Source organism: Acinonyx jubatus, chromosome E1, assembly GCF_027475565.1.
Source record: "Acinonyx jubatus isolate Ajub_Pintada_27869175 chromosome E1, VMU_Ajub_asm_v1.0, whole genome shotgun sequence".
NCBI lineage: Eukaryota > Metazoa > Chordata > Mammalia > Carnivora > Felidae > Acinonyx > Acinonyx jubatus.
The window spans coordinates 36,700,225-36,721,271 of NC_069397.1; the positions used below are offsets into that span (position 1 = coordinate 36,700,225).

Here is a 21,047-nt window from a genome sequence, read left to right on the forward strand (position 1 = left end):
TTGTGTCATCCTCCTCACTTTTCCAGAAGCCTGGTGATCTGGATCCCTTGCCCCCACACTCTCTCAGCCCCTCATGCCCCCCGCATTACTCCCACAGAGCCACAGGTAGCCAGAGCAGCCAGGGTCCTGTCTGATCACCATCCCACTTGGGAGGAGAGCGATGAGTGTTCTGGGCAGGGCTTCTCAGTCCTCCTTCAGCACCCCCCCCCCACCTCTCACGTCCTCTCCTGTGGGGGGGGGGGGTCATTAAATGAAAGCCTGCAGTTCTGAAGGACCTGGGCTGGGGACACTAGCTTTCCCCCCTTCCCTACCCAGCCCGTAGCAACTTTCTGCCCTGTAACTGAGCCAGCCCCTTCCCAAGTCCCTAAAAATCAAGGAGACAAACTGCCAGAATATGCACCCTCTGTCCCCATGCGCCCTTCACCCCAGTGACCCGGAAGATGTCTAGGTGTGGGATACCTGGGTTCCCTCGCGCCTTTAGACATGCCAAGGACCAGAAGTGGCTACCTAGGTCATGCCACTACCTGTAGCTCATTCCGGGTCATCCTTTCCCCCTTTCCTCAATGAATGGGATTTCTCTTTGCCTCGTGTCCCTGTACCACCCCTAACTCACTCCTGCCCTTCTAGCAAATGTTTCCAGAGATCCAAAGAGGACCCAGACCCAGAAACCTGGGTGCTGCCTTCTTCCACAGGAGCTGACCGAGATGGAGGAGACCCAGGTTGCACTGAGTGCCTATGTTCCACAAGGCTCCAGAACCTTCTCTCCCATGGCTTATGAAGCCATGTCCCATAGGGATGGCTATTCTCACCTTTCCTGGCACTCAGGATTTGGCTGCAGATGGAACCAAGGCTGGAAGAACTTTTAGAAGCCAGCTGTAGTCGTTAACTGCAACAGAGGAGCAGGGGAAGCTGGGCCATCTCCCCACTGGGGTCTGGACCTTGGTGCTGAATGGAGAGGAATCCTGCATCTGGAGCTGAACCTTGGGACTTCGATGAGCAACTGTTCCAGCCTTTTAAGTGAATCCTGGGCCTGAAAGGGTCACATGGAAATGAAAGGCACCCAGAGTTGGTGAATACAGCTGAGGCCTTTCCTGTACACAGAGGGCACCGCCCCGTCTGGGGCAGAAGTCACAGGTTCATGGCCTGGCTTTGACCTCCCAGTCTGTGGGGCTTTCAAGGCAGCTGCTGAGCCTGGGATCCAATCCCTCTCCTGCTCTCAGAACCACGAGGACATGGAACACGGATGTTCTTTCTCTTAGAGGCCCAGCTTGGTTCCTGGCATGCAAAAATCATTTGATGAAGAAACAGCTGCTGCTGAAGCCCCAAGGCTTCAGAACCTCTACCTGCCAGACCTGCTGGGAGGGAAAATTCGAGTCCCAGACAGCTGCTCAGGGCTGGGTGGCTGGCTGCATTGTCACAAAGACACCCTCTACTGCTCCGGATCTCTTTTAAATACACTCCATGTCAGGGTGCCTGGGTGGTTCAGCCAGTTGAGTAGCCGATTCCTGATTTCAGCTCAGGTCATGATCTCCTGGTCTGTGAGTTCGAGCCCCGAGGCGGGCTCGGCACTACATGGAGCCTGTTTGAATTCTCTCTCTCCCTCTCTCTCTCTGCCCCTCCCTTGCTCTCACTCTCTCTCAAAATAAATAAACATCAAAATAAAGGAAACATGGCCCACCTTGCCATAGTTGTGGTTCCTTGGGTTTTGCCAGACCTCCTGCTACCAAGGGTTTTCTTCCCACCCCAGCCACGGAGGGCACAGACCAAGAGCAGATGGAACAGGTAAGTTTTATTTGGACTTTAAACTTGTTCAGAGAGCTCAGGGGCCCCCACCTCCCCTCTCCAGGCCCCCTTCTCATTTCCCCTCCCTGGGGGAACACTCAAGGTACAATGCCATGTCTCTGGAGTCCTTGGCCCCTTCCTGCCTGATACACCTCTTCACTCCCCTGCACTGAGGAGGAGGGGAGGGGTGTGAGGAGGCGGGGGTGCCTGGAAGTGTTGGATCAGAATGGTACATGCACTGACAGTAGCGCCCACTGCCACCAGCCCGGGGCTGAGACCTGGGAGAGGCTCGCAGTGGGGGGGTTGGATTCATCGTGGGGCAGCAGGCTCTTGCCATAGGAAGCTCCCCACCTCAGCCCTGGGGACGCCCTGGCCTCCTGCTTACCCATCCTTCTGAGGGTATGACTCTGAGGTAGATTTCACAGAGGGAATGTGGGTCGCTGGGGTGTGGGAAGGGGGTTAGCTCTTTTGAAGTTGATCTCCAACAGCACCCTGGGCCCATCCACAGGTTCTGGCCTGGGAGGCAGGGATGATGACACCCACCCAGCTATCAGAGGCCAAGTCACACACGGGCTCCAGGGCACCTGTGGTGTCAGGGACTCGAGAGGGGTAAGGGTGAAGGGGAGCATCTGTCTTAACAATCTGCGTCTTGGTGCTAGGGGCTCCAGGGGGAGGCAGGGGCCTGGGAGGCTAGCACAGATACTCCCCTGGCCTGAGGGTCAAGTTGCAGGATGGCCCCCTGCCTCTCATCCCCACCCTCAGGGCGGCCTCTTTAGGCTGAATCCCTCCAGTCCTCCAGGGTCCTCCCTCTCCTCTCCCACCCTCCTTATTCCCCAGGGGAGCAGAGGAGAACAAGACCGGCCTGCAGGGAATGGCAAGAAACAAGATGCCTCCTTCCCCCAAGGGGGAGGGGCCCATGCCAAGAGCCCCGAGCTGGCCATGGGATGGAGGAACTGGCATCAGTGTGCAAGGCAGGCTCTGGGACCCCACAGGGAGGCGCTCCCTGGACAGAGCACAGCCTGAGAAAGATGGACATCCGGGGAGTGGCTAGGGGAGCTCCTGGAGTCCTCTGATACCCTCCCCCTCCCCCAGGCCCAAGCAGCGGGCGGGCAGGCGGGCGGTGGCGACGGATCCAACCCTGTCTGAGAACAGAAAGGCAGAGAGAGAGGCTGGGTGGGGTACGCCCCTCCCCATCTCAGCCCAGATCCTCACCTCCCCAGTGGAAGCCAGGGAGCTGGGGACAGCCTCGGCTGGCCTTCCAGGAAGAGCCAGGGCTGAGTGGTGCCTGGACCAGGGAAGACGGCACACACGTTGACTCGGTAGCTAGTGGAGGTATCTGGGGGTCGCAAGGGGCAAGGGCCCCCCACGAGATTCATGCAGCATTCAAAGTGAGCGAGTGAGTGGGGGTGATGAGAGAAGATGGAGAAACAGCCAGGGGGTGGGGGAGGCACCCTAGATCTTGCTGTTCTCCAGGTGGGAGTCAATGTGTTTGATGAGGGCATCATCCGGGTACCCAACAGGGAAACCTAGCTGGCAGAGGGGGCAGCTGCGGATGTCAGAGCCCACTGTCTCCATCAGCAGCTGTGGAGAGAGAGGGGAGTCAGCTATGGTCCCCAGCCCTCCCTCACGGTCCCCACAGCCCCGCCTGCCCTTTCCCGAGACCCAGGGCAGGGAGGCTGCAGCATGCAGAAAGGGTCTGGTCACCCTCTGTCCAGCACCACTCCTCCTTCTCCCCATTCCCTGCCCACCTCCCACCAGCTCAGCATCCACTCCCCCAACCCAGGGCCTACGGCCCCAGGAGGTGCGTGTGCTCAGCCTGCCAGGTCATCTACGGTAATGAGGGAGGCCAAGACCCAGACATGCCCCCAGAGTGACTAAGACACAGCTCCCAGATAACTCAAAGCAATGGATAATCCCAAACAATGTACAACCCAAAAATAATTTTCTGTCTGGCTTTAGAATATATTTTGGTCCTTCCAGGTGGCAAGGGTTGGCTCTGACATTCGGGAAACTCATTATTTCAGTGAAATGATAGAGCCCTGAGATAGGCTGTCTTCTAGGACAGTCGGAAAAGAGCAGGGGCTCTGAGACCAGATGGAGGGAACTGGATGAGCAGGCCTGGCCCTGTGTGGGCCCCAGACCTGTGGCAGTCAGCACGGCCTCCATCACCAGTCTAACAGGAGAGGGCTTCAGGCTCACTGCCTCCCTGTTAGGAACCCTCCAATGGAATTAGATCATATAATCACTGCCCTCATTTTGCAGATACGACAACTGAGGATCAGGTGGGATAAGTGACCTGTCCGAGGTCCCACAGCTGCTAAGCGGTGAAGTCCGGAATCAAAGCTGGGACTGTCACTCTGAAGCCCATGCCCTTAACCGCCGCCCTGAGAGAGAGGTAACGGTGCAGGCCCCACCTACGCAAGCAAAAGGCCCGGAGAGAGAAGTAACGGGTCTAGGCTGCCCCTGAGAGGCGAGGGGCCTCGGCCGGCCCTCAGGTGACAAGCGGGCGCCCCACTCACGTTGATGGACGGCCAGGACTGCGCGTGCTCGGCGTGGGCGTAGGCGGTGGCAGCCGGCGACTCGGGGATGGGGAAGCCCGCGCAGAACGAGGCGCAGCGGATGGTGCCCGCCTCGGGGCTGGGCGGGCTGGTGGGCACGGCCCACTCCTCCTCCTCGGAGGGCTGCTTCTCGAAGCGCAGCCGGATGCCCTCGAAGGCGCGTCGCGGGCTGAGCGGCCGGCCGGGCCCGTAGAGCTCGCCGCCGTACGCCCGCGGCTTGGGCAGCGTGGCCGCCTCGGCCTGCAGCCAGGGCGGGGAGGCCCCCGCGTAGCCCGCGCCCTCCGCCATCTCCGAGTAGCTGCGCCGGCCCTGGAAGCCGGCCTTCACGTGGTGGCTGGGCGGCTTGGCGTAGGCGCGCTCGGCCGGCGTCCTCTCGCCCGGCGGCGGGGGCGGCGGGGGCCGGGGCTGCGGGGCGGGGCAGGTGGGGGGCCCCGGGGAGCGGCGCTGCGGGCTGGGAGACTGGCACGGCGGCGGCACCGGCGAGCGGCGCTGCGGGACGGGCGACGGGCAGGAGGGCGAGGCCGGCGAGCGGCGCTGCTGGGGCGAGGGGCACGGGGGCCCGGGGGAGCGGCGCTGGGGGGCGGGGGACTGGCACGGGGGGCACGGGGGCGCCGCTCGGGCGGGCGGGGACGGGGAGGGGCACTGGGGGGCCGGGGAGTGGCGCTGCGACAGAGGCGAGTGCCTCTGGCCTGGAAGAGAAGCAAGCCGAGGGGAAGGGCAGTGGTGGGGAGAGAGGGCGTCAGCACTGGGGAGCCATGGGCGTGCCGGCGCCCGACGCCCACCCTACCCTCTCTCCTCGGAACGCGAGCGGGTGAAAAACGACCCGGCAGGGAAAGGAAGGCAGGGGTGGCCCCAGGACGCGAGATGGTAGCCACAGCTACCCCCCCCTCCCTTGGGACCCAGCTCCAGGCCGCCCCTTCCAGGCCCCCTCTCACCGCCACTCCGGGCCTGCTCCTGCAGCAGAGTCCTCAAGATCCTCCCCTGCAGGGAACTCAACTCCCGAAGCCGGCCCAGCTCCTCTGTCAGCTCCGTGTAAGCCAGCGCCAAATTCACCCTGAAGGACACCCCAGCCCCCGCCCAGTCAAGGCTGGACGCCAGCCTGCCCTGACCCTGAGGTCAGAAGGCAGCGGGTGAAGAAGAGGAGAAAGGAAGTGGGCTTAATGTCACTGCGTGGAGGGAGAACTGGCTGTGCCCGAGCAGCTGGCTCTCCTTCCCTCCAGGGCTCTCCTACCCCAGCTGCAGAATTCCCTTTGGCCTTAAGTTCTACCTCCAACGGCTACCTCTTCCAGGGAGCCTCCCTCTCTTCCCAGTGAACCTTACCTGGGGCTAGGACAGTGGCTCCCAGACTATAAGGCTGAGGCTGGGGAGCTCAGTGATTCCAGGGGGGTCCCTGAATCCATGTGTTCATCAAGCATAGTCTATGGCCTGAGCACATCTGATTCAGGGATGTGTGAACGTTTTTCTAATCTGTTCAGAAGCTGTGGTGACGAATAAAACACAGATTCATCAAAAAAAAACTGCGCCGAATTTATAGTAGCTTTAGTTACTGTGAATTTTCTCAAAGAGCAACCAGTAAAAGTGTAAGTGCAATCTGTGTTGTTGGGGGCAGGGGATCCATGAGGAGTCCTCACCTTGGAAAGACGGGGGACCAGTGTCGTACAGCCTAAGAGGAGCCCCCGTTCCATAAGTGAAGACACAGCCTTCTGGTTTGGCAGAGGAACCAACTGGTAAACTTGAACCCAAGTCAGCCAAGTTTCAGGTCCACTGCCCTTGCTTTCACCTCAGAGCTACCTCTGAGTGTTCAGTCTTGCACCTCCCAGGGCCTCCAGGGAGCCCTTTAGGTGGAGATCTTTGTGAACAGCTGCCGTGTACTGCACACCTCCAGAGGGCGCCACCCACAATAAGCACTTACAGAAGTTGTCTTGTTCTGGAACTGCCCTGGGAGTTCTTCGAAAGGGAGCATTATGTGGCTGTATTTATATTCCCAGCGCCTTGCCCAGGCCTGGTACCCAGTAGATGTTCAGGAAGTGAAGAATGAATTGAACCTCCCAATCCATGTGCCTTTCTGCTTCCCTTTCTTCCTCCCACTTCCACCTGGGCACCCACCTGCGTGGAGCTGGAACAGACTCTGAACTTAGCCAAGACTTAACCCACTCCCTTTTCTCTTCCTTTCTCAGTGGGTCACTCTGACCCAGAACTACCGAAGGTAATCTTTCTCTGCACTGCCCCTCCCCTCTCCCAGCCTGGGCTGCATACCTCCAGGGAGCCCTTCCAGACCTCACAGGCAGCTCTGCGTCGCCTTGGGTCACTGCTTTCATCTCTGTTCAGGGCTTGGACAGAGCCTGGGAGACAGGGGTTTTTGTTTCCTCTGATGTCTCCACCCCCTTACCAAGTCCAGAAGGGACTCCAGAGCTTCGTGGAAGTTGGAGCTGAGCTGGAGGGGAGTGGCAGGCAGAGACTCAGCCACTCTAGATGGATCTCCTCCCAGGGGAGGCGCTCTTGCTCTTGGAGTTGTAGGGTGCTGGGCATGAATGGAGGGGCAGGTGTCCAGACCCTGTGGGCCCTGTCCCCATCCTGAGGTAATGGTCATGGGAGAGAGGATGCATGTGGACAGGAGGGAGTGCAGGTAAGAGCGAGGCCAGTATGAGCATGAAGAACAGTGTGCTAGAGGGTGAGAGAGACAGAGAGAGACACAGAGGGGGAGAGAGAGAGAGAGAGAGAGTGTGTGTGTGTGTGTGTGTGTGTGTGAGAGAGAGAGAGAGAGAGAGAGAGAGAGAGAGAGAGTGTGTGTGTGTGTGTGTGTGAGAGAGAGAGAGAGAGAGAGAGAGAGACCCTGGAGGAGAGCAGGGGAAGTCATGAGGTTAGGGCTTCAGAGGGCAGGAAAAGCCGAGGTGCAGAGGGTAGATAATGACCAAGCTCCCTTGCTCTGCGCTCTCTGCTCACTGGCTGATTCTTGCTAATCCTGGGGTGAGCTGGGTGTTGGGGGAGACAACAGCCCCTCCCGCAACAAAACTATTTTTAACTCATTTGGGCCAAAGCCAAATTACTGCAAAGAGGCTGGGATTCTGGGGAGCAAGCCCACTTCCCAGGGAGAGGGAGCACTCACTACCCATCTGAGGGTGCACAGGGATGGACAGGAGCAGAGAGGAAGGAGTCCCTCGGGGGACGAACTCTGGCCAAGACGCTGCAGCCCTCAATCCCATCACATCTCAGCCCTTGTGTTACATGTCCTGTGTTCCCCGACTTTGATCTCATGTATCTGTGGGAAGAAACGGCATCTTCCCCATCAGACAGGAGGATCTAGCCTGTGTGTCCCACATTAAACTGGGGACTCTCCAATGACAGGCTCCCCGCTTCAGACTGAGTGCAGGAGCTATGTCTCCCCTATCAGACTGGGGGCTTGAGAGCATCATACTGACCCCTGAGAGATGGGAGCAGGAGGGGCTCTTAGGGCATTGATGGAGCGCCCTCTCTGGCCAAGCAGCTGCAAGTTTCTCTCCCCATCCGCCTTCACTGCTGTATCTCAGGTGACAGATACAGGTCGTCGCCTTCACACCCAGCCTTAGAGATCTCACCTGCCACACTCAGTTCCCAGGCCCCTATCTCTCCCCTACATGCCTTCCTCCCCTTGTCAGGAGCTACCCCAGTTTCTACCGCCCTGCTCCTGGCACCCTCCTCATGGAAAAACAGGACAGCAGGAAATGGAAGGAAGAAGCCCCTGGCCCAGACCGCCCAGACCTTCCCCCAGCTTTGACCAGGTGTGGGGCAGGGGGAGTGGGATGGGGGAGGGCAAGTGACTGTTGTCCTCCTGGAGCCCCAGGCAGCCTCACAAAGACCCCTAGGACCCTGGGCCAGGTGGTGGGGCCCCTCAGGACCTCCCCCCTTCGTCAGGCGCCTCTTCCCACCTCAAGATGCTCAGGCCCAGGGTGCTAAATACACTAACGACCTGAATGACTCACATTAGAAAACACTGCCAATTCGATGGAAAAAATCTCAACTGCACTACACAACCAAGGGTTGCGCACATGCACCTGAACACACATTCCGTTTCCTGGCTTCCTGGCCCACACCTGAATGCTATTTTCCACCATCGAGACTGTCTGGGAAGGGTCAGGTGAACGGCAGCGGACGGCTAAATTTGGGCACTTCTCGATTGCTTACATTATGAGAGAAAGTTCTGAGTCTCTCAGAACCTGGGAGAGACCTAGAGAGAAAAGAACGGTAGATAGCCTTTATAAGCGCTTACCATAGGCCAGGCATTATGCTAAAGAACTTTACTGAATCTTCTCAACAACCCTACAGTGTTGCCACTATGATCTCCATTTTCTAGATAAGAGACCTGAGGCTTGCAAAGTCATAAAGCCTAGTAGCAGTGGAGTTGCTGAAACTGGGCCCTGGCCTCCTGGACGGTAAAGTCCAGGCTACTGACCATTAGGCTATATGCTGCCTTCCAAGATGATCAGGAAAGGGAGGAAGGAGAGACAGGAAGGTAGCAGAAGGGAAAGATGAGGAGGAGGAGGAGGAGGAGGAGGAGGAGGAAGGGGAGGAGGCAAAGGAGGGGGAGGAGGAAGGGCAGGAGGAGAGGGAGCTGGGGAGCTTTACAGTAGCCTGGGCATCACCACCTTTGCCCTGGGAGGGGAGAGGAAGGTGCCAGACATATGTGGGGGATCGGAGCTGTTAAGAAGCTGCCTCAAGGTCACAGAGCGGAGATTCAAACCTGCTTTTGGCACCTCAGCCTGCTGAGCTGGCACCTTCGGAGGAGCCAGAGTGCAAATGGCAGAGCTGGCAGGAAGGAAGGCTCCCTCCACTGCAAGTCTTTCCACCCTTCATTGACTTATCCTTTCATTCATTCTTTCCATGAATAATTCGGGGATCTCAAATTTTCATCTAGAAACAATAATCTTCACTGTGATTGATAAAGCAACTGAGCTGAGGAAGGTTAGAGACCGAAGCACCCTGCTCTGGAAAGGGGCTCTTTCTACCCCGAACCAGCTGTGAGGCACACAGACCCTGTGGCATCTTCCCCAGGGAAGTTCACTGGGTGCCTGTGCTGGGCTGGGCCACAGTGAGGGCCAGTGGATGGGCCGCAGGATTAGAACCAGGGATGGCCTTGAGGTCAGGATCGAGGCTGGGGTCAGGGTCAGATGAGGGCTGGGGTTGGTAGTTCATTTTCTGTCAGGACTGTGGACACTGCTTGGGACAGGATGAGGGGCAGGGTTCAAGTCTCGGGGGTGGGATCGGCATTAGGGTTAGGATTGGGGTCAGCATCCGAGCTGGTCATGTGGTCAGAATCACCAGCTGACTCAGAATCAGGAGGAAAACAGAAATCCAGCATTCCCGGCTCTTCCCTCTTTGCCCTTTGCCGTCCCCAGCTGTCCCCGGCCACCTCACTCTTGTGGGGGAATTTAGGGACCAAACTTTCCACCACCCACGGGCACACCCAGCAGCAGCCTTCCCGCCCGACCCTCGGGGAGGGAACCACAGGCACCGGGCCGTGGAGCGGACTTGAGGTTGCGGGCCAGGGGAGGAGGAAGTCACTCTGCAACAACCCACTGCTGTACCACTTCCTTTTAGGCGCCTTGAGCCCCTCCACTCTCCTCAACCAGCTATGACTTGCGGTCCCCAGAGCCCGGCTCTTCATGCCATGCTCCCAGCACAGCTAAAAGTTCACAGTGTCAAGAAAGCCTCCCCAGACACAGGCAAGCTGAGCAGCTCACAGTGGGACTGGGAACCAAGGTCGGGGGCCGGGGGGTTGGGGGAGGGAGGCAGGCATCCCAACTTGCCCTGGACCGTCCTGGCTCCCACTAGCGGCCCTGGCAGAATTACTAAGATTCTGACGTTTTAACATACTGAAGTTTCCACTTTCAAAATTGAGCAGGTTGGGCCAGTAATTCACTGGTCACCCCTCCCAGAAGGGCCCTCCTACCTGAGGAAGAACCTGAACCAGAGAAACACCACAGAGGTACTATCGCCCCATCTGCTGAGGGCCTGCGGGGTATTCGCACTTAACTTCACGCTGAGCTTCTCTAAGTACTTCACTTCTTTGTACCTCAGTTTGCTCAGCACTAAAAGGGGACAGAACTGTCACCACATCTTCTGTGAGAAGGAAATGAGATGGTGTAGGTGAACCGCCTTCCGTGGTGTCTGGCATATGGACGAAGAGTTGGGAATATGCCCAAGAGAAAGAAAGAAACCCGCCTTGATCCTTCTTTGGAGACGCCAACCAGCTCAATGGCTTTGGTTTAAGAACGAGGAGGAGAGGATGTGCAGTTTCCCTTCTAGGGAGACAGTGTGGGTAAGAGCTGCTCTCTGCCTTCCTAGCAAAGGAAGAGGCAGAGGCCGATTCAAAGCCCACCAATCCCTCAGACCACAATCAGGTGGGAGTGGTGGGCCTCACCTTCCGAGCCCCTCCCCACCCTCGGGGAGTCCCAAGGCTGCAAGTGCTCAGGGGTTAATTCCTGTGAGCACCCCTGCCTTGGCTGAAGGAAATTTGAAAGAAAGGAAGTAGGGAGGGTGAGAAGCGTGAAGGGGGAGGCCCTGGGTCTGCTGGTTCTGGGGCATGAAGTTAAGCTCAGGGTACACGGGGGTCTCCGACTTCCGTCCTGGCCCACCCCACACTGCCCTTGACCTCTGTGCAGAGTTTCCATCCTCTCTCTCCGAGTTCACACTTCTCCCCCACCACTAACCGCAGCCCACGCAGAGGCTTGTGGGCGGAGAGAGGGGTGGGGGGTGGGGGGCGGAAAAGGGCCAGGGCTGCAACACTGAGCCCCCCACGTTGGGGAAAAAAAGCAAGTCCTATCGTTCTCTCCCTCATCACTCATACTAAGCCCCCGTCTTCTCACAGGGGGGCTCCCCTCCTTCACTGGGCCCTCACCCCCTTCACTGAATCAGCCCGCCTGAGCCCTCAGCCCCCTTAAGGAACCCCCTCTCCACAATTTCCCCTCCACCCTCAGCACTAGCCACACCCTCAGAAAGGCCACACTCAGGACCTGTGACTCTGAGCTGGGCTCAGAGGGGAGGGGGCCGTGGGTTCTTCACCCCCCCACCTCGGCTGAGACCCCCCAGGGTCCTTACCTCCCTGCACATCCTAAGGAGCAGGCTGGTCTCCACTGCCTCTCCTCCCTCATCCTTGCTTTTGGCCCCTGACTGGCCTCCAGCAGCTCTTCTTCTGGGACAATCTGTCCCCTGGGCACCAGCCACCAGGTGCTGGGCTGAGCAAACAGCAGGGCAATCTTGCCCAGAGGTCAGCCATGGAAGGTGGCAGAGTGGCCTGGTCGGGGTGCCCACTTTCGGAGGAACACGGATGACTGGAGCTGGTGGGCTGGGGGCTGGGATGGAAGGGACTGGAATCCTTGGGGCCAGGGCTGCCTCCCAGGCCTGTCCACTTAGTACCAGTAGACCACTGTGCGGTGGGGTGGGGATTAACAGGGGCAAGGGCACTACGAGGAGGGGGGGCCTTTGAACAGCCAGGACTCCCACAATAAAACTGGCTGCCCTGGAGGTGTCCAGACTGAGACAGGTAAGCACTTTCAGGAACACACACGACTCCCACATTAGGGGTGGCCTGGATTCAGGAATTTCTCTGACCCCCTCTTCAGCTTTCTTACCCCGATCTGGATAACCCAGCCCTGCATTCCTCTCCTGGGAAAGCCCACAGGTAAAATTCCCACTCGCCTGGAGGGTCTGCACCAAGTCGAAGAAAGAGGAGGGGCTGGTGGGGGAAAGTGAGCTGAGAGCAGGTGACTGAGGCCTCAGGTGGGAGGACAGGGGAGGGAACACTCGGGAAGCAATTACCAAAAGGAGCTGAGTTTATAAGAAAATAAAACTGCCGGGGGAGTGAGGACTTCCTCTGAGAATTAACTCTTGCCAAGCTGGGGCTGTCCAGAGATGCTCCGCCTGAAAAGTGTGAGGCGGGGCAGGCAGAGCCTGACTGGCACTGGGGAGAGAGGTCCAGGAGGCACCCATGCAGAGTCCCAACGGTGAGGACAGAGGGGAGGAGCTGGAGGTCACCTCTGGTAAGAGTGGTCTGGCCAGCCCCTGGGCAAAGCCACTGTGGCCAAAGGAACTGGGTGGAGCAGGTGCCTTGGGGGTGGGAAGGGAAAGAGGCTGTTCTGGCCCCAATGGCAGCGTGGATGATCCAACCTCCAAAGGCACCTCATGGGAGTTCTCCTTCACTCACTCACATACAGCTTTGGTCCCTTGGGGTCCTCCACTCCTTCTCTGGCCCCCCACCCCCTACACCTTCCTCTCACACCTCTCATTAATGACTGACCTCTGAGCCCATGAAGGATACCTGGGGCCACAGAGGTGAAGTCATTAAAGCAAAGCCAGTCTGCATCCCTGGAAGGATTCAAAGTCTGGCTGTTCAGATTCCAGCCCTGCCAAAAAAGTCCTCTCTCTGGGTTCAACCGGTTGGAGGGAGCCTTCACTGCCAGTCTGCTAAGAGGGGGCTGGACTCAGTGACCCATAAAGAGCCCTACAGTATAACTTCTGAGGCAAGCTAGGGTTCTAGAATGTGTGTGTGTGTGTGTGTGTGTGTGTGTGTGTGTGTGTGTGTGTGTGTTCTGGGTCTGGGCACATGGGCTAGGATGGGCTCTGAACCTCAGCCACGAGCTAAGGCAGACCCTCTCCACAGGAGCCCTCAACACTCCCCAGCAGCCTAGCTGAGGGATCCCACCCACCACTCCCACAAACTGGTTCTCACCGCCCCCCACCCCAACTATCACAGCTCCACCCAGGCCCTCACCCCAGGGTGCAGAGGGAGGTGAGGGGTATCCCCAAGTAGCCAGAAGCTGGGAGGAAGGTGAGAAGGAAGCCCGCTGGAAGGAGGACCCTGGGGTCCCATAGCTGGGTATACTGTGTGACACAGGGTTAGTTCCTGTCCCTCTCTGGGCCTCATGCTTCCTCTCCAACGAAAGTAGGGAGTCTGTGCCACACAACTGGTCTCAGGGGAGAGGGCTGAGGCGGAAGGAGGTTTGCTCTCTATTTCTCAGAAAGTGGGAGAGGAGGAGTTCAGGGTGCGGATGTGAAAAGCATCAGGCTCACTGATGTCAGGCTGCCGCTCACCCTCTCCCTTGCTGCCCAGTGCTGCCCCAGAGGCCACTGCCATTAGACTCCCCACTGACATAGCTCCCTCCCTCCTTCCTGCTGCCCTTCCTTCTCAGCAAGATTCTACAGGGGCCACCCAGTGGAGCCTGTCCTAACCCCCGTCTCGGCTGCTGTAGAACTCAGGTAAGCCCCTCTTCTCGGCCTCAGCTTTCTCCTGAGGTGGGAAACAAAGCACAGACCCTGAAAGACGCCACCTCCTTCCTCCTCATCAGTGAGGGGGCAGTTAACCCAACTAACTGGCCTTGTTACTGGCACAGAAAAAATGGGGCTTCAGAGAGGCCCAGAAACTCACCAGGGGACCCAGAACATAGCAGCAAAGCAGCTGAGGAAATGCCTCAACCCCTGACACCTCAAGGAGACACGAGCTTGGGTGTCAGAAGAAAGCGGGGGGCACATCCCAGAACCTCGCCTCCTTCCTGTGAAGGATGAAGAGTCACACAAGCAAGCCAAACCCCACAGGCCTGATGCTGGAAGAAGGGCCCTCCAAACAACAGAGGGGAGAACTGACCCAAAACGGGGACCTGGGAAATGCCACCCTCAGGGCACAGAGGTTAAGATGGAGAGGATTTCAGATGTGACTTACTGATCATCCCCGACTCTTTTCACCCACGCCATGTCCCGCTCTGACTGGTTGGAGGCGAGATCCTAGGGAGGAAGACCGGGAGGTCAGACGCCGATGTCACCTTGCCCAGACCCCCCTCTTTACCATTCCCACAGCCAGTCGAAACCCAGGAAGGACGTCCCGGGACTCTAACGGCTATTTCCAGCAGCTCTCAGACCTCCGGGGAGTGCTGGGCGGGGTCCTTTACCTGGGCCCGGCTCTCCTGCAGCTGCTTCAGCTCTCCCTGCAGCCGCTCGCACTCGGCCTGGAGCTGCTCTTCCCGAAGCTGAGCCCCCCGGGCCTCACCCTGGGCAGCCTCCAGAGCCTCTTCCAAACGCCGTCGCTCCAGCTCACTCACACTGGGTGTGGGGCCCGGCCAGCCTGCTGGCAGGAGAGAGGATAATGTCAGGTTGGGTCCAGCTGCTGGCACCCTCCACCGACTCCCAGGTCAGCAAAGACTGAAACCGGTGAGGACCGCCCCATCAGAGATCCAGAAGATAGCCAGAGGACAAATACCCCGGGGAGGCCTCTACTGAGGGCAGTGTGGGAGGATGGCCTGAGCTGCTTTTTTCTCATCTTCTAGGAGACCAAGGACAAAATAAGATGGCCTCCTGAAAGGATTCCCTGGCCACATTCAAATCTCCAAGCATCCTCTGGCCTCCGCTAATCACCACTGTAAGACCGGCTGGGGGACTCTGAGTGGAGGTGCCCTCTGCTGACACACATAGGAATTGCATGGGGGTAGCCAGAGAAAGCAGGTGGTAGAGGGGGGTGTCAGTGGGAGAAACTGCGTAAGAGTAGATGAAGTGAGGGAACGGGTGGCAAAGAAGCATAGGGTAATTATGGGAGAAATTTAATAAGACATTATAATGGGGTGCTCACCATCAATTCCAGAGTAGTACTGAAATGGGGGTTAGTCTAGGGGACGCTGGGGTAGGGATATCAGGGGTCGCGGAGATCTCACCGTGACTCAAGCCAGACCCCCCTCTCAGTGCCAAGTAGTGCAGGTCCAGATCAGTACAAGGTGGGGCAGGGGCAGGTGGGGGGCTCGGGCTGGGGAAGGCTGCGTCCCGGAGGCCTTGCTGCTGCCGTAGCTGCTGTTCCAAACCACAGATTTGCCGCAAGTGGGTCTCCACCAGGGCCCGCTGCAGGGTGAGACAAAGGGGTAGGGTCTGCACAGGACCAGGGTACCCCTGTGGGCCCCCCAAAGCCAGGACTTCCCCATGTCTGGGAAGCCATCACCCCTAAACGGAGCAGAGGCCCCAGGTCACACATCCCAACTGCACTCTCAAGTGGCTATGAGTGTGAGGTCTCCTCTCCCAGCAACTGCAATGCAGATGTTTCTGGCTATTGCCCCTTGCAAGGTCAGAGTTAACGCCTCTTCCTTGCGGGACACTTCTAAGAACACACAGCCCCTCAGTCCAGACATAGCTACGCCCTCAGAAGCATAATAAGTTCTATTTGCACATGTGACAACCACTCTGGGCTTCACCTACCTCATCTATAACACGGGGATAACCACACTTACCTCTTAGGTTTGTTGCAAGGATTAAAATGAGTAAATATATCTAAAGAGATAACAACAGTGCCTGGCACATAGTTAAGTGCTATGTTAAGTGTTTATGATTATTAAGGCGAAGCATTCTTACACAAACGTCCCAACTCAGACGTCACAAACAACAACTCAGCAGTATTGTTATCATTTGCCCTTTTCAGAGGAGGGACAGAGGCTAAGAGACTCGACCCAACTCACAGGTAGGAGCTGGCAGAGACCACGCGTCCTGATTCTGATACCTGCTCATGCGCGTGGCCATACCCCTACTCAGAATCACACACATGCCAGGACCAGTCCCAGCAGCCACAGAGACCTGATTACCTCTACCCTCACCCACACAGCCTTCCAGACGCAGCGTATAGGCACAGACTCGACCCAGCACGAGACACAAACATTCGCCCGGAGACACGCTGTCGACAGGGTCACTCACATAGTCACCTACTGTCACCGCGTGGCCAGGGTGTCCTGAGGGTCACTCACAACTTGTATGACACACTCAGCCCCCCTCACAAGGGCAAACGGGCACTCAAACCCACTGGGGTCCACACCACAAACACACACACATGGGGTCACACACAATCACACAACAAAGGTCCCAGCCTCAAGCACCCACGGCTCCCTGGGCCTCACCATCTCCCCCAGTTCTGTCTCCAGGTCGCTCTTCTCCACGCAAAGTTTCTCATAAGCCTGGATCATCTCCCCAAGCTGTTCTTCCTGCTCCTTATTCTTCTGCAACTGAATGGGGCCCAGAGGGGATGGAAAGCACACCGTGGTCAGGCCCATCCTTGACTTGGGGGCCAAGCAGCTCCCCATACCTCCCACCCACACATCCAGTACCCAATGGAAGAGGGGTGGGAGAGGCTGCAACCCATTCTAGGGAAGACTAGGGCCATCGCTGACCAAGGAGACAGAGGCTGGCGGGGGGGGGGGGGGGGGGAGGGTAGACAGAGGGGACTGTCAGAAATACACTGGAGCAAGGGGTCCAGGGAGCCCAGTCTGGGCTGGGAGGCCAGCGAGGGACTCACCTCATGCTGGAACTGGTTGAGCCGTTGCTGCAGGCTGACCTTCTCCATCTCCAGCAGGGAGCCATCCTTGATTTCATACAGAGAGAAGCCATGCTCCTCTCCAAAGTCATTGATCAGCGGGTACTGTGGGCAGGCAGGTCCTCAGGAGAGCTGGTGCCCGGCTCCCTGCCCAGGCTTCAGCCTCGATTGGGCTCCCACCTCACAACCTGCCTTGAAGTCCTCGCCTCTCCCTCCCCTTGCTCAAGTGGGATCCACACGGCCTGGAGGCATCTCCCGCCAACCACATCGTTTTTAGATGCAAGGTCCCACCCTTTGGCTCAGGATCCTTTCCTGACCCTTCCCATCCAAAGCAGCTACATCCCTCACGGGGGACCCTCAGGTTCCCAAGAGTGTGCATCCTGATCCCTCTTTGCGATTCCTGGGATCCCCAACCCCCACAACACACACACAGCCAGACCCCCATCTTCTCCAAGTTCTGACCTTGATCTCGTAGACTTTGAGACGGCGGCGGAGGGTGGCATTCTCCCTCTCCAGGCCCCCCAGCCGCTCCTTGATGTCCCCATAGGCTGTGATGAGGGCAAAGTGGGAGGCAGAGCACATGTCCCCTCCCAGTGAGGGGTCTCCTGGGGCATCCAGCCACACCTCACTGGGCCCCAGTGCCTCCTGGGTCAGGATGCTGATGTCATCTTCAAACATGGACTCCATGGCAAGGGCCTGGGCCTCGGCCCCCACTGGGCCTCCTGGGAGAGCAGGAGCAACAGTGGAGAGGGCAGCCTGGAGGTTGTCCCCCATACCCCTCAAGCTGGCCCAAGGAATGCTATGACCAGCTGAGAGGAAGCTTGGAAGCTCCCACCCCTGCCTACCCGCAGACTACTCAGCCCTGTTTTCTCTTCTCTGCTGCCTTTGGGGGAAGGGGCTGTAACTAGATGAAGACTTCTGGCAGGGAGGGCCTGACAAGTAGGGACAAGTAAACCAGGCCAGCAGCAGAGAAGAGTTCCTTCCAGAACCCAGGGAGACCTGTGGACAGGAAAGGACTGCCTTCCCAGGCTAGGGCCCAGACGGGGCTGCCTTGATTCACTCCTCAGCCCCTCTCCACCCCAGGCCTTGCTTCCCCAAATACCTCTCTGCCACGCTCCTCATCCCCGGCCTCTGGCACCCCTGGCTCCTCACTAAGGCCCAGTGCTTCTGGGAGAGTCAGCCCCACCACTGTCAGCACGTCCTCTGTGGGGGCCCCCGCCCAACTTCCCAGCTTCTTCCTGCAGGATCCCAGAGTTCAGGAAAAGGAAGTGCCTCCCCCACTCAGACCAGGGTTGTGGCAACCCTCCAGGCCCTCCCAGCCCCTGATCTGGGACCCACAGGAAGTCCTCACAGAGCGTCAGAGGGAACACACAGAGGGTGGGGGGCCCTGGAAAGGGTCCACCGAAGAATTCCCCAGCCCGCCAATGTGCCTGCACACAGGGAAGTGAGGAGCCCTGAGAGGGGGCAGGAATGACTCAGGGCTCCGAAAGAGTACGCGCGAGAGGGTGCGTGTGTACTTCTGGCCCTGTTTATGAATGTGTGTCTGTGGTTGGCATGTGTGGGGGGGAGTGTGTGTGTCTGTGAATGAGTGTAGGTGTGTCACAGTCAATGAGTGCCTTCGCAGGGCTGCGCTGGGGGTGGCTGGGGGTCGGGAATGGAGTTGGAAAGTGGCCAGGAAGCCGTGTGTGTTTGTGTGTGCGCGTGTGTGCACGCGTGCGTGAGCGTGTGTGAAGGGTGGGCACGTTCGGGGCCGTGTGTCACGTGAGGCACTATGGGAATGTCCGAGGTGTGTGCGCGCGCGCCGGAGCGTGTGTGCGCGTAGGAGAGGGGGCTCGGCGTGAGGTCTGAGTCGAGACAGCGGGGTCCGCGACCTCCCAAAGCCGGGCAGCAGGAGCCTGGAGTGAAGGGGGCTCAAGCCCGGGCCCCAGCACCCCCCCCAAACCTCCCCCATTAAGTGCCAGGGAGACGCGTGTGGCCGGGTCTGAGTAAGGAGTATGTGCGCGTGTTTGTAGGGCTGGCCCCACCTTTAACCCCTTCCTCTCCAGGCGCATCCCCTCCCCCCAACTCCGCCCGCCAGCGCTCACCACACCCCCCCCCAGACCCCCAGCCCGCCACCTCGGGCCCAGCCCCACTGGCGGGGGCTCTGTCCCCTGGGCCGCCCGGACAGACGCTCCCTTCCTCCGCATTCCCCCCCGGCCCGGCGGCCCTGGGTGAGAGCCGCGGAGGGCGGATGAGGAGGGGGTGCCTCCTCCGCCCCGGGCCCCTACTGCGGCCCCTTTAAGAGCCGCCCTTTAAACCCCTTTAGCTCGGCGGACAGAAATTGTCGCCCCTCCCCTCTCGGGGGCCGAGACCACGCAGCCCCCTCCCCCACCGCTGGCCAAGCCCAGGGCCCCCAGTCGGCGGTCCCCGGGCCGGGGAAGGGGCTCCCGAGGCGGTGCGGCCTGAGCAGCGGCGGCGGAGGGGGAAAGGGGGAACGCGGAAGGCCGGCGCCGGACCCTTCCCCTCCCGGCCCGCCAGGGCCAACTGCCCGCCAACCTCCCGTCGCCTCCTCCGGCCCACCCTGCGACCCCGGCCGGCCCCGGGCGCCGCTCCCCTCCCCCCCCCGCCCTAGCCCCGCCGGGGACTCACAGCTGCTGCCGGTTCCTGCTTGTAATCGCAGCTTACCCCCTCCGCCTGCTCCCTCCCCAGACGGGCACCGGTGCCCCCACCCCCCTGGCACCGCGCTCCGCTCTCGCCCTGTCGCCGCCGCCGGGTCTCTCCCCACCCCCCACCCCTCCCCCCAGCCCCCCTCCCTCCCGCCCGCCCCGCTCCTCCTCCGCCGCCGCCGCCGCCGCCGCCTCCTCCTCCTCCCCGGCTGCTCCGGGTTTCTCCAGCTGGGAAGGCGCCCGGGACCCCGCCGCTGCCACCACCACGTGGCGAGGGGCGGCCAGCCCCCGCGGTGCGGCGCGGCCTGGCAGCGCGCCCGGCGCCCCCCGGCTCCCCGCCGCGCCCGGCCCGCGCTCCGCGCCCCCTCCCCGACGCCTCCCTAACGCAGTGTGGCGTGGCGTGGCGCGTGTCGGGGCGCCTGCGGGCCGCGCAAGGGCTCAGGTGGCGCTTTGGGGTTTGCTTGGGGGCTGTGTCTTTGGGGGGAAAGTGAAGCTATTTATTTGGATTTGGGTTTTGGTTTTGGTCTTTGCTCTCGAGAAGGAAAATACTCGAGTTACTCTTCCTTGCTCTTGGGGATGGGGGCATTGCTCTGATAATAGAGACACGGACCATAGGGTCTAGTCGGAGAGATTAGAGTTAAATTTGGTAACTTCTTCGGAAGTGAGAGTGAACTAAGGAGGTCAGAGGTTCGTTTAAGAAGGGAAGCGGCTTTCCTCCCCCTGACACAATCCCCTCGCCCACAGGCCAGTGAAATGAAGGAATAACAACACATTTCACCCTTTCCACAAAGATGATTTGAGCACTTGCCAAACTGCTGGGCAGGAGGCACAAGTTTTTGTGTGTGTTTCCTTTCGTTTTGTTTTGCCACTTTCCCACCGTGTGACCTTGGGCAAATTACTTAACCTCTCTAAATAAAGTTGGAGATCTTTCCCAACCCAGGCACCCCTGGGGGAAGAATGGAGAATCAGAACTAAAGGTGCTGGGTGGATCCTCAGGAGGTGTTCATGAGTCATTTTGATTATTCCTTGGTGGATTAAACACCGTGGGCAGAGGCATGGTCAGCCTTGGCTGCAGGTATTGAATGATGAGAGGAAACTCTGAAGGACTCTGGCTAACTTCTGACAGGCCAACCAGGGAAGCAGGTTTATAGGCTTAGGGTAGGCTCAGCATTTAGCTGTGAAGCCTCCCATCTGGAGGGAAGGTTCAGGCTGCTGGGAACTGGAGCCTACTTTTCTGACCCCTGGGGGGAAGGAGGGATGAATCTGGAAGGGGGAGAGGAGGAAAGAAAAGGCGTTTTCCTTGTTGTGAGCTTTGAGAAGCAGCAACAGCAGCCATCTTGCCCCACTGTAGCGAGAAAATGGATTTAGGGGTGAGCTTCCCCTCCCAGGAGAGCCTGCAGGGACTGTGAACTCTCTTCAAAGAAGGGGATCCTCAACTGGCTTCCTTCCTCCTCTTCCTGATGGGTTCCTTCCTAGTCCAGAACAGGAAGGCAGGTCAGCCACTTGCTCTCTGAGTCACAAGCTTTCTCAGAGCCATGTGGGACAACCCACCTGTCCTCTAGATATGAAGGCTACCGGGCTAGGACATCCATCACCCCACTAATCCCCGGGGGTAGACAGGTTTTATCTTCCTTACTGCTGCAGAAGTTCTCTTCTAAAGCAGAAGGCCAGGCAAAAGATCAGAGGCTAGGCTGCAAGGTGTGGGGTTGTCTCTGGGGACTGGATGGGCATGAGCTTGACTGTGAAATGAGCACA

At 59.0% G+C, this 21,047-nt stretch overlaps 1 protein-coding gene across 4 annotated transcripts; it reads right to left on the bottom strand.

The window, feature by feature from the left end:
• Positions 1 to 1,748: 1,748 nt before the first annotated feature.
• TBKBP1 (TBK1 binding protein 1) lies at positions 1,749 to 19,429 on the bottom strand. Of its 4 annotated transcripts, none has more exons than XM_027033946.2 (10): positions 19,276 to 19,429; positions 17,110 to 17,369; positions 16,630 to 16,752; positions 16,235 to 16,339; positions 15,014 to 15,194; positions 14,258 to 14,433; positions 14,032 to 14,093; positions 5,276 to 5,394; positions 4,302 to 5,029; positions 1,749 to 3,363 (listed from the first exon to the last, which is right to left on the bottom strand). In XM_027033946.2, the coding sequence occupies exons 2-10, from the start codon at positions 17,332 to 17,334 to the stop codon at positions 3,235 to 3,237; spliced, it is 1,848 nt and encodes a 615-aa protein (XP_026889747.1). In that variant the 5' UTR covers positions 17,335 to 17,369; positions 19,276 to 19,429; the 3' UTR covers positions 1,749 to 3,234. The 4 variants fall into 4 exon arrangements, with proteins under 4 accessions (XP_026889747.1, XP_053067783.1, XP_026889744.1 ...); XM_053211808.1 differs by lacking the exon at positions 19,276 to 19,429 and adding an exon at positions 17,750 to 18,690; XM_027033943.2 differs by lacking the exon at positions 19,276 to 19,429 and having other exon boundaries at positions 17,110 to 17,743.
• Between the last annotated feature and the right edge of the window lie 1,618 nt (positions 19,430 to 21,047).